Below are 12,886 nucleotides of genomic sequence, written 5' to 3'. Positions count from 1 at the left end.
GTTTTATTTTCGCCATTCCAGTCCATTAATTTAAATGTATAAACAAAAGGAAAGCTTAAAACGGGGCTTCAGAAACCCAAGCGATAAAAATCAGTGTTTAGCATAGCTCGGACTTCTTACCATAATGGAAGATCACCATTTTTCAAGGCTGAAAAAGATAAGCGAGATTTATTTTTATTGGTTTATATAATATGCCTAGAGATGATTTCATGAAAAGGACATGTGGAAAGGTAAAAATAAAACATTTCCTTCATACCACAAAAAAATTAGGAGGTATTTATTACCAGTCTTAAATAAGAGAAAACATAAAAACAAATACATGTCAAAAACTTAAATTCTCACTACTCGTCGGATCACCGCATGATCACTAAATTATTATTCGATATGGTGCTGATTACCGAGCTTATTGAAAAACTGTCAAAAAGTAATCTAAATTGGCAATTATAAATGGCAGAACAATTGACATATTTAGCGAACGACAGTGACGTGGACAATATTGTTCTGTTTACGCTTAATTTTTAAAGTTTGGTAAAAATATAATTAATTTTCATTTACAACTTTTTGATACCATTTCAACTAAATTCGGTAGCTTGCGGAATGATCCTGTACTTTACACGTTAAAGAACTTAAGGTAAAGGCTTTTTGAATATCACTCCATTAATATGGCTTAGAGCCCGTGAGCCTGCATCATTCCCTAAAATGTTGCATCAACATACTTTCAACGGCCATTTTCAGTAATCGTGCTTCAGTCATTTGTCTTAGAGGAGGGTTGCTTTGCATAAATGTTACCAATTGTTTCAACAGGTCCCTCAACACTTTTGGAACGAATTGTTTGGTTTGGCCGGCGTCTGGTGTTAGAGCCAAGAATGCTGCCCGGATGAAACTATATTAGAAAAAATGCAATTGCCTTTTAGTTTTTAGTAATGCGTTGCAAACATTGTGTCTAACATTAGACACCAATAATTATCAACTGATTAGTGATTCATATTTTGATAGCTTTGTTCCAACAAGAAAACCCATGCCGAATCGACAAAAACTGTATGTACAAGGAGTCTCGACTGGTATGCTGTACATATTCCTGATGGTCTGGAATCGGTTTTCATTTGTTGAGATCTAATAATATTAATCAAAGTAGCTTATTATACAGGGTGGGCCACAAGTAACACCTCAGAATTTCATGACAAAGCCAAGAGATTTTTTAACTGTTTCTTTTTTGAGCTGTATACAGACTAACTAGAGCTATATTTTAAAATTATTTTTAAAGTATGCAGAGTGCCCCAAACACATGTAATTGATCAAAGTTGCATTTTTTTAAATGGGATCCCCTGTATATTATATAATTTTTGAACTCAACCATTAAAATAAAATTAAGTTGAATTAAGGTTTATGGTATATAACTCTAGCAGTTTTTGAAATAATTCAGTTTTTGTCAAAATACAAGATAATTTTCAACACCCAATCTCTCATCCCATATTTAAGTTTTTAAAACAAAATTTTAATGGGAAGCCATCAAGGGACCAAATTTTGTACTGCAAGTTTCAAAAAGTCGGCGAATTGTACAGCGTGTTCTAAAAATAGTGCCAAATTCGTTCAACTTTTAACTGTTAATAACTTCTTTAATTTAAATGGGACACCCGGTATGTTGTGCTACTGTTAGATGCCAAATTTACTTATCTATCGAATATCATTAGGGTTTCCTATACCTAGCTCTACTCATTTTCGCAAAAAACATACATTTTTATAAAAATATCTAAATCCCCAATTTTAACATTATGCCATATGAAATTGCCAAGATATCCATGCAATTTAATTATTTACTTTCGTATATTTGTATATTACAATTTTAACAATATTAACAATATTAACAAAAAGCAGAAAACTAAGTATAATTAAAAAAATGTATATCAGGTGTTTTACATGATAACCATTTTCTTCTATGCATATTTTGATTCTTTCTGCAAAAGATTTTCTGACATTTTCTAGCATTTGTGGTGTAATAGAGGTAAAAACATTCCTAATTCTTATTTTCATATCATCAGTTGTGGTAGGAGAAATCTTATAAACTTAATTTTTTACATATCCCCATAAAAAATAATCCATGGGGGTATGGTCAGGTGATCTAGCTGGCCAATTGCATGGACCATTCCTGTCGATTCATTTACTTGGAAATTTTTTGTCCAGATATCTTCTAACTGAGTGCTGAAAATGAGCCGGGGAACCATCGAGTTGAAGCCACATTCGGGCTCTTAGATTTAATGGAATATTCTCTAAAAGAGCCCAGAAGTCCCTTTTTAAAAATGCTAGAAATTTTCTGCCATTTAAGTGTCCATCGAAAAAATATGGACCAATTACATAATTGTTAAAAATTCGTCCGAAGACATTCAAACTCCATATTTTGACGATTAATTGTTCTAAATAAATGTCTGTTTTCCGTGTCATAATAATGAAAATTATGACAATTTATCAAACCGTTATTACGAAAAGTTGCTTCGTCGGTGAATAAAACAAAATAAAAAAAATGAAAGTCTTCGTTGAACCGTTCCAGTACCCAATGGCAAAAATCAAGTCTACGCTCGAAATCCGCTCCATATAAATGTTGATGAAGTTGGATATGAAACGGCCGGAAATTGAAATTACTTAAGATCCGCCTTACACTTGTACGACTTATACCGGTTTCATTGGCGATTTTTCTAGTACTTCTATTAGGATTCTCTTCAATTGATCCTAATACCAAGAATTGATTTTCTTCAATATCGGTCACAAGTCTTTTTTTGTTTTGTTTCACATAATTAACACTACCCGACTCGTGAAAATTCTCCAACAACCTTTCAAATACTCGTCTATTTGGATGTCTTCGATTCGGATACTTTTGGGCATAAACTCTTGATGCCAAAAGGCAATTTTGCTGGCATTCTCCTATCACCATAATCATGTCTATTCATTCTGGTATCGAATAGGAAAACATCTTTCCAATTAAAAATTTTTAACACTTCGAATAAACAAATCACTTTTAACTAAATATGACAGACCTAAACAAGATGGCAATGTAACTTAATGTCAAAATTCCATGGATATCTTGACAATTTCATATGGCATAATGTTAAAATTCGGGATTTAGATATTTTTATAAAAATGTATGTTTTTTGTGAAAATGAGTAGAGCTGGGTATAAGGAAGCCTAATGATATTCGATAGATAAGTAAATTTGGCATCTAAAAGTAACATAATATACCGGGTGTCCCATTTAAATTAAAGAAGTTATTAACAGTTAAAAGTTGAACGAATTTGGCACTATTTTTAGAACACGCTGTACAATTCGCCGACTTTTTGAAACTTGCAGTACAAAATTTGGTCCCTTGATGGCTTCCCATTAAAATTTTGTTTTAAAAACTTAAATATGGGATGAGGGATTGGGTGTTGAAAATTATCTTGTATTTTGACAAAAACTGAATTATTTCAAAAACTGCTAGAGTTATATACCATAAACCTTAATTCAACTTAATTTTATTTTAATGGTTGAGTTCAAAAATTATATAATATACAGGGGATCCCATTTAAAAAAATGCAACTTTGATCAATTACATGTGTTTGGGGCACTCTGCATACTTTAAAAATAATTTTAAAATATAGCTCTAGTTAGTCTGTATACAGCTCAAAAAAGAAACAGTTAAAAAATCTCTTGGCTTTATCATGAAATTCCGAGGCGTTACTCGTGGCCCACCCTGTACAGGGAGTCCAATAATGATTCCGACAGATTTTGACATCGTATTTTAGACTAACATTTTTTATATATTAATATTTATACAGGGTGTTAGTGAAATAACTTTCGTAAATTTAACCAGTTATTAAGAACATCGTTTTGAACAAAAAAGTTCCTTACAAGAGGGGTCGTAAATATAACAATTTCGCCAGAAAATCAAAAAAACATTTTATGAGAATTGGTAATGTTACTTCGTATTTATTTCATTTCCATACCTACCTAAATAGCCGTATGAAGTGGGTCTACTTTTTTACACGTTTTTTAGGGTCTGGTAGGTTTTACAGTACATAATTAACAAAATGCACTAAATTTATGAAATTTAAAAATTAGTTGATTCTTATTTTATTATTTTGAAAAGCCATTTACCTTGATATTATTGTTATCATTTTTAATTAGCTTAACATGTCACGTTACACATTTTACACCATTCACATCACACTCAAAAACACAACTTTATGATTGTTTTTGCTAAATTAAATGTTCTAAATGTTCACCATTTAAGTCTTTATATGCTCTACTGCGGGTACTCCTTGTTGAACTCTTTTGAACAAGGTTTAAAATTTGTTCTTCAGCTTCAGAACCAACTTCTCTTTGTGGACCTTGTGTCCTTGATTTGAAGGAATAACGCTCCCTGTATCTAAAAGATTTTGGGAAACTCGCACAAATGTTTGTCGAGCTGAAAGTTTTCTTTATGGATAACGATTACCGTAAATGCACCTAGCTTCTTTAGAATTCTGTAACGCCTCTTCATAAATCAAAAGCATGTCATGATACTCACGTACAGAATACATTGTCACGTAGGTACTGTTAAAAGTCGGAATAAAATCATTTAAAGCTCGCCCAAATTAACTTTGCGGATAATCTGTTGCGTGTACCGACAGAAGATGCATTCAGCGAGACCGAAATTACACTAAAATATTAAAAGTATGGAAGGACATACAGTCCATGACAAATTTAAAAAATAAGGGTGGTTTTTGTCTTGTCCCTTCACGATGATCCCTAATGGGCTCCATACGTCCATGGCGCCAGGCGTCTTTGCCCATTTTTGCCATAAAAAATAACCATAACAAAAACAAATTTCTCTTCCTCAGTCACGTTCAGTGCGGCGTTGCCGCTTACGTTATTTTTACCATTTAAATTATTAATTCAGTTTTCAATTGCTTTTAGTAATGTTATTGTTGAATAATTTTAAGTTTTTTGTTGTCAAACAACCAACATGTGTCAAGTAGTCCACATTTTATTCAAATTTTAAACCTTATCATAGCTTTTCTAACTTTGACATTTTGTTTTAAAAAACTATTAGGTTTTCAACCCCTGTTGTAAGGAACTTTTTTGTTCAAAATGATGTTCTTATAAATTTACGAAAGTTATTTCACTAACACCCTCTATAATGCAACCAGTTGTCATTTCAGTGTCCTGAATGAATAAACCAGACTTGCCTCAATTTGGTTTCGGTGTTTTTGTGGAATTCCATACTGAGTTGCTGAATCAAGGCAAGTAGAACGCTTTGTGAAAGTAGGCATTGTTCTCCAAACACTTTGTTTACGTCTGCGTGTTCACACACGTATATTACCATATGCAAGTTCTCTGCTGACAATGCTACTTGGAAAGCTTCAGCGTAAGCGCCCTTGGTGAGGGCTTGCTGAATATGAGCCATAAGTTGAAACTGAAATCAAGTAAAATAAGGGAGAATCGATAAAAAACTGTACGATCACTTTCCCGTAGAATTTACAGAAAAATCAAATCAATCAAATAATCCTGTGGTATTAGATTTTTTTTTCTATTCGTCCTAATTTTATTTATTTTGAATATAACCATCAAAGACTTTTATTGACATCTACGATGTTGACTTACATTGGAATCACCTGAATGTGGCGCCGGTGTAACAGCCCTGGATCGGTTTACCGCATTCAACACTCCTTCCTGAATAGTAGCCGCTTGCGTTTTGAAACCATGCTTCAGTTCACTGCTAACCACCTCTTTCATATTAGATGACAATTTCTCCTGCATCCTTAAACATTATTACCTAATTTGTGACACACATTCCTCATTTCAATATTATCTACATACGACTTAAATACAGAGCCTATCTGTTTTTGAATTTCCACAGATAATGTGTCAGCTAGCTTGTCGGATGTTGATTTCAAATTCTCGGAAACGACTTGCATGTGACCTACCATGTCCTTGCCTTTATCTAGAAAGCGTCTCTGTTTTTCCATATAGGCTTCTACAGACGCAACATCTAGGAAAAATGAAATCGTTTAAATCAAAATCAATCAAAACCGTTTAAAAGTAAATGTATATGGAAGAGTATAACAATACATACATTCTTTTGTGCCCCGGGAAAATGCATCATTAATTTGGTGGAACATTTGACTGCATATTTTCTCCCAAGACGGTAGCAATGAATGTGCGATTATTTCCCGATAGGACTTCTCTAACCCGGGTGCTATGAGATTGGCTACGGAAACGCTGAGAGATTCCACTAAAGACTAAAATTAACAAAAAAAATCTCTATTCAAGGGAAATAAAAGAAATAATATTTTTCTTTGCCCACAGTTCGCCAAAAATATTGTCCCCAAGTGCATTTAAATTAACTGCAAACGTAAATACTTACTTTACTACCCAGTACTTTGGACAATTGCTCTTTCACCATAGAGTCCATATTTGTAAATTTGTGACTAAATTGGTTTTCGATTTGAAGTCTGTACGATTCCATTGTTTGATGTAAACTTGGCAATACCGTGTGTTTAATTTCATGTTGCACAATTTGAGGTACCTTTTCAGACACAGCTTTAGCCAGAATTTGGCTCATTACATTTGCTAAGTTTTCCTACATAATAGTACTTTATATCAGAAATATTGTGTGCATTAAGTCATACGCATACCTGTAGCTCCCTATCTTTAGCCTTTTGCAGCTGTACTAAATTCTCCAACATTTTGGCAAATTGTAATTGTTGCTTTGACATTGCTGCTTCCAATTCTTTGGCCAATTGTTCACTGTTTATATCATTAGTTAATTCAACCTACAAATTTCAAATTAAGTAGTTGATATTAAAAACTGCTGGTTAAATCAGCTGCTTCATGCTAATTTTTATCTTACTTTTAAACACGTACAACGTTCTTTCATAAAATTGAATCAAAATTTTCTTTTAAAAAATTGAATTTAATGAATTTTTTTTGGCACGTGAATCAAATCAATTTAATAAAAAAATACATTATAATATTTTTGCAAAAAAATATGTTGAAGAGGTTTGGCCCATTAGGTGAGCACACCCTGTAAAAAAAATTCTTTACTTAAGGTTTTCTTACTTTTTTTAATATTAATTACACAGAAATTTATAAATAATCCGTTTTAAGAATTCGCGTTCCTGTGATCTATCCACATAATTTTGTAGACCTAAAGACCAATTTGCACATATAGATCTGTCATCAATTTTACAGTATTACAATATAAATATGATATATCACTGATGCTTTTTTATTACTTACATTTTTCGTCACTTGATGTTGAACAGCGAGAATTTTTAAATCTTCATGTAAACGTCCCAGCATGACGGATTGTTCCCTGACCAAGTTTTCCAACCCGTTCATCCTCAGATAAACAGTTTCCAAATCTTGTTTGTTTAGATCATTAATATCATTAACTTCTTGAATCTGTTTTGCTGTTTCGGACTCTTTAACTAAGGATATTTTTGGCCAATTTAATTGGTCCTGATAGAGGAGGCTCGCCTCCGTCGGGGCATTGAAATCCTTTTGGGGCTGCGCTTCTTCATCCTCCTAAAAATATAAAGTTTTAATCATTTCATTATTTAAACCATTTTTATTTTAAGTTTTGAGCACTTGAAGTAAAGGTATCTCTTTTTTTACTTCTACTAGGAGAACACAAAGAATTACCTAACATACCTGTGCTTGAAGACTTGCCAAATTATTAAAATATTCCTGAGCAGCAGGATATCCAGTGGAGGAATTATTCAAGGACAAAATTTCTTGAACTTCTCTACTCGGACTCGAACCAGCACTCGCATAATTCTCTCTTTGTGGTCGCTGAAATTCAGTTTCATTCAATTTCTTGTCTGTCGTATCGATGAGAATTATTTCATTGGTTATCGAGTTTCGTACACTGCTTGATTTCGAATTATTTTTATTTGGACTCGTAAACGCATCCGGCGTCATTAGCGTCAATTTGGAATTATTACTGCTATTCTGTTGTTGCTGAATTAGTAAAGTCACAGAATTGTGTAAATCCTCCAACTCAGGAATATTTTCAGCAACCTGAAATAAGCTATATTTTAACCTTATATGGATTGAAATATCCTAAAAGTTCTTTGTTTCAATATCTAACAAATAACAGTTCTTGACATGAGCCATGCCATTATTTGAAAAGGTTGATTTGAGATAAAAGAGTGGTGTTTGATTACCGAATATAATTTAACCTGTTTTTTTTTTAAATTAACTTAACCAAATTTAATCTGCCTAAACTAACCTCTTCGTTACCATCATTTTTTAAATCCACTAGGTCATCCACTACATTTTCTGTAACTAACACGTCATCATACATCAAAGTGTCCGGCTGATAGATAATATTACACTCTTGAAATTTTTTCGGTTGAATAACCAACATTTTCAGGGCCTGGACCTGAAACTTATAAAATTTTAGACTCTACAATCCAAAATACGCACGCAGCCACTTACAGAAATCTCCACTTCATCTTCAAATTCTTCTCCATTTTCGTCGTACAAGTCATCAGAGCTATTATTGTAGCAATATGGAAAATTTCTGGTACCAGCCTCTAAAATATGGAAACTAAGAAATGGGGCCGGCACGAGGAAATTAGCTAGAATTCCCGCCGTTATAAGCTCTTCTTTTTCGTCCCTAAAATAATTCTTGTTAATAAAAGATATCTATATCATTCTTCCAATAATACTTCTGCAATTCCAAAACATAAATTGCTCGGTTGTTTATATCTGAAATCACTAGGTATTTCCCAGTGTAGTCCGTGGAGACATTCAAAAACAAATCTGGGATAATACTTTTGGGATTCGGTAAGAAATTGATAGTCTGCAGACAAGTCCAGGACTCACAAGACCACAATTTTAATTCCGTATTGTTATTTGCACCCGTTACCGCAAATTTCCAGCATTGTGATGTATACTTAAGAATATTATCGACAAATATAACGGAAGTCAACGGTTTACCTCCATGCGGAATCCATTCATGGATGCACTTCTGGAAGTCCGATACAAACAAGAACAACTAAAACAACAAAGTAGTTGAATATTTGCATATCAACTTTTAAGTAAGACTATTTTTACCTGAAAGAATTTGACAAAACCATCTTGACAAGCTAGTGCTATTGCACAACCATCTGAAGAAAATGAGGCATCTACTAAATCGGAAGTATGGATTATTTCTGTATAACCTTCAAAAGAACTATCCGGATCTATAGGTCCTTGGTTGCCATATTTGCTGTTTAACGTGGCTACATTATAAATTTCCGCTGAAATATTGATTGTGATTTTAATGTTGTAAAATTATCAAAAGGCAATGAAAGTCATTGATACTTATTTTACATGAAAATTTGAAAAGAGAAAAAAAAAGAAGTTTAACATATTTTTTGTGAGTTTTCTTCTTCTCGACAATACAGGTTTATTATAGTTATAAGGTGACTTTTTGCACTTAAGACATCTATTTCTTCCACAGCTCTAAACACAAAAGATCTACTGTTGTAATTTTAGTGGTGTGTTTTAAGCTGTCAAATCTTTTATACAATACTTCAATATATAATCATGCTCCTGCTTTCTTACCTTTGGTGCCATTTAATATTACAAACATTTTTTCAGGTTCATCAAGAAGATCTACTTCTTCTTCGACACTCCCAACAAATGGACACCAAGCTAATCTAAAATTAGTATTTTGTCTGACACCCTCTTCATGAAATACATGTAAAAGAAGCGTATAACTATAAATGTGGTTAAGGAAAAGAACAGTGTGAGTAAATAGGGGTCTAAGTATACCTACATATAATTTCTTACTAAAAACATTCACTTTTTTATGTACCAAATGTACATAGGGGTACAAAGAAGACGTTGGCAATATCTCAAGATCCAATTGGGATAAAATATTAAAACAATTTGGTCAAGAAGAAACGTGGGATATAGTTTTTAAATTGATAACTCTTCCATCACAACATGTAACTTATATAGTCAATATATTAGCCTCTCGAAAATATACCTTGCACTTGGCTTTTCTTGAGTTATAAACCTTTTACTCCCTTTGACAATGATATTTAAAATTTTTTGAGTTCTTAAACAAATATTATATTTTTGTGTTTATTCTCTTTGTAGACAATTCATTGCATTTCCAGTTACACTCATTATAGAACAAAAAGTTCTTCCTAAATAACTTAGAATCATGATAAAAGGATACTTCAAAGAGTCTGCTGAATCCTCAATATTATAAACAAGAATATTTCCCTCACAATCAACACAAGCCAAGATAACTTCTGAGGTTGAGTAAGCAAATGCTAAGTCCTTAATATCATCCTTCAAATTTTTTATCAATGTCCTCTTGACATTTGTGTCTTGGTGCACCACTCTTATCATGCCTCCATCTTTGCCTAAACACAAACACAATTCATCTATATGAAATTTTGATCTTAGGTACAGTAATTTCTTAAATACCTTTCATTGCATAAGCAATAATTTTACCACTGATGTGGGCGGCAACTAAGTGTCCTCTGTAATATTTCAGCTCCCAGTTATAGTCAATTCTATCAATAAGTTTGACTTTGGAGCTGCCATGATTATGATTACCTTCGGCACATTGGACATTAACCACTTGGCCATGCAGTTCAGTGACATATTCACTTTCAGATCCCACAAATTTTCTAAAAAGATTGATGATTTTGTACTTTATCTAGATATCAATTTTATGAATACAGCAGTACAAATTTCATTACAAAGTAAAATCATATTTAAGATAACTAATACAGTGTTTCTAATACAGGTCATCATATAACTATATTAGAAAAATTCAATGCACTGAATTTATCAAAAAGCTTATTAAAAAGAAAATGTTTACTTAATAGTGATTTAACTTACATGTTTTGTATCAAGCTTTGGCCTGAAGATGCTCCAGTGGTGGACATTCTCAAATTGTTAATAACTTGAAGGGGTAAGAAACTCTGATTTTGAATTAAAATCCTACCGGGTCTTATAGGTGTATATCTAAGATGTAAAATCTTCGGAGGTAAGACCAGAGGAATTCGTTAAAAAAATTAATTGACGATCACAAAATTTTTTTCACGTTCACCTACTGAACATCCGAATAAATGAGGAAATAAAACCACAATGTTTAGTTATTAAACTCATGAATAGTTACAAAACAGATAATTGAATGATCGAGATTACATAGCAGGTTCGGGGTTCAGACAGAGACAAGAGACAAACATAGTACATTACAAAATATTACAGAATATCAGAAATAACACAATACTGAAAAGAGAAAATACAGATAAAAAATAAATGAAAAGCTGTATGTCATGATTGTCCTGTCATGTCTGTCATTTCAAATTCAAGTGGAAAAAACTTTTGGAGGGACTTTTAAATAAGAAGGTAAAGCTCATAAGCAATCTCGGAAAAGGAAATTTAGGTCCATATCACTTTAGCTCATTATTTTGTTGGGTTAAAGTGACACGGACCCGGAAATTTAATTCGAATATACAATAGCATTACAAAAAGTACTGGTGAACAGTAAATGTAGGAAGTTGATTAAGTAATTTACCATTTATCGTAAAATAAATGGTTAACAAATTAATCCATTCCAAACATTCTTGTGGTTTTTTAATTACTACTTGAGGATTTTCTCTACATATAATCAGCCAATCCACTAATCTTCAATTAAAATGACATGATTTTCATAACACCTACCATTTTTAAAATTTTGTAATCTCTTGCTCAATATGCAGGACATGAAGTTTGTAAATTTCTATTTTTTTATACAGTGTTTTCATTTCAAAATGAACCACCCTAAGTAACTCTTGAGCTATGTTTTATTTTAAAATTTTCAAAAACACGTCAATTGACGTATTATCGTCGATATCTAAGGGGAAAATTTTTGAGCTTATGTCCTATTCCCTATCGGCAACCCCTTGAGCAGGGGGCGACTCACCCCTAAAATATTAAATGGAATGGGGAGTCGAGTAATACTTAATTTTAAAGAGCATGTCAAGACCTTTTCACCTACGAAATTTCAGCTTCAGAAATTTCGATTAACCATTTCAAAATGGCAGTCACTTGAATTTTGCGACTTTTACAACGAAAAAATTATTTTATCAAATGTTCAAAATGTGACCTGTTATTTTCGAGACAATAACCCTAAAAAAATGCCAAATGCCTGGCATTTCTTTGATATCAAAACAACAAATACTAATTTTTAGGACTACTTAGTATTAAATTATTTTTTCCGTTGTAAAATTCGCAAAATTTAAGTAGCCGCCATTTTAGAATGGTTAATCGCAATGAGCTCAAACTTCGTAGGTGAAAAGGTCTTGGCATGCTCTTTAAAACGAGGTATCACTCGACCCCCTATTCCATTTAAGATTTTAGGAGTGAGTCGTCCCCTGCTCAAGACCTTGCCAATAGGGGATAGGACATAAGTTCAAAAAATTTCCCCCTCGACATCTCAATTGACGTGTTTTTGGAAATTTTAAAATAATACATAGTTCAAGAGTTATTTAGGGTGGTTCGTTTTTAAATGAAAGCGCTGTATAGATTAAGCATTACTTAATTCAGTGTGTTCGAAATGAGGATATTTAACATAGGGATTTTGTAAATTATAAAAGGTACAAACTTGGTCAAATGAGAGACAAGTTACGCCTTTAAGGAAGTAGTTTTATAAAGCAAATCAATCTATAAAATTATTTTGCAAAACCTAAAATTTTCACATTTCATTTTTGATTTTTTCCGAGTTATGGTACGAGATATACGAACATCAAAATCACTTTTCCAGTACAGTTTTTTATCGTCAGTTTTAAAATTTATCGTTAGTACAAAGAATTTTACATATAGAGTATCCAGGCATTACGTCAATTAAATTTAAATTAAAAAGTGATTATAGAGATTT

At 32.5% G+C, this 12,886-nt stretch overlaps 1 protein-coding gene across 1 annotated transcript; it reads right to left on the bottom strand.

The window, feature by feature from the left end:
• Positions 1-253: 253 nt before the first annotated feature.
• Ge-1 (Enhancer of mRNA-decapping protein 4 homolog Ge-1) lies at positions 254-11,243 on the bottom strand. The gene is made up of 17 exons (XM_066400648.1): positions 10,864-11,243; positions 10,444-10,649; positions 10,190-10,379; positions 9,568-9,722; positions 9,076-9,260; positions 8,688-9,016; positions 8,455-8,635; positions 8,246-8,398; positions 7,666-8,034; positions 7,252-7,539; positions 6,648-6,785; positions 6,377-6,592; positions 6,086-6,251; positions 5,830-6,001; positions 5,614-5,770; positions 5,199-5,425; positions 254-883 (listed from the first exon to the last, which is right to left on the bottom strand). Exons 1-17 carry the CDS (start codon positions 10,908-10,910, stop codon positions 688-690), a joined length of 3,375 nt encoding a protein of 1,124 aa, XP_066256745.1. The 5' UTR covers positions 10,911-11,243; the 3' UTR covers positions 254-687.
• Between the last annotated feature and the right edge of the window lie 1,643 nt (positions 11,244-12,886).

The sequence above is a fragment of the Euwallacea similis genome, chromosome 21 (assembly GCF_039881205.1).
Source record: "Euwallacea similis isolate ESF13 chromosome 21, ESF131.1, whole genome shotgun sequence".
In the NCBI taxonomy this organism is placed as follows: domain Eukaryota; kingdom Metazoa; phylum Arthropoda; class Insecta; order Coleoptera; family Curculionidae; genus Euwallacea; species Euwallacea similis.
The sequence above is the reverse complement of the archived record's forward strand: the minus strand, read 5'-3'. Positions and strand labels throughout refer to the sequence as shown.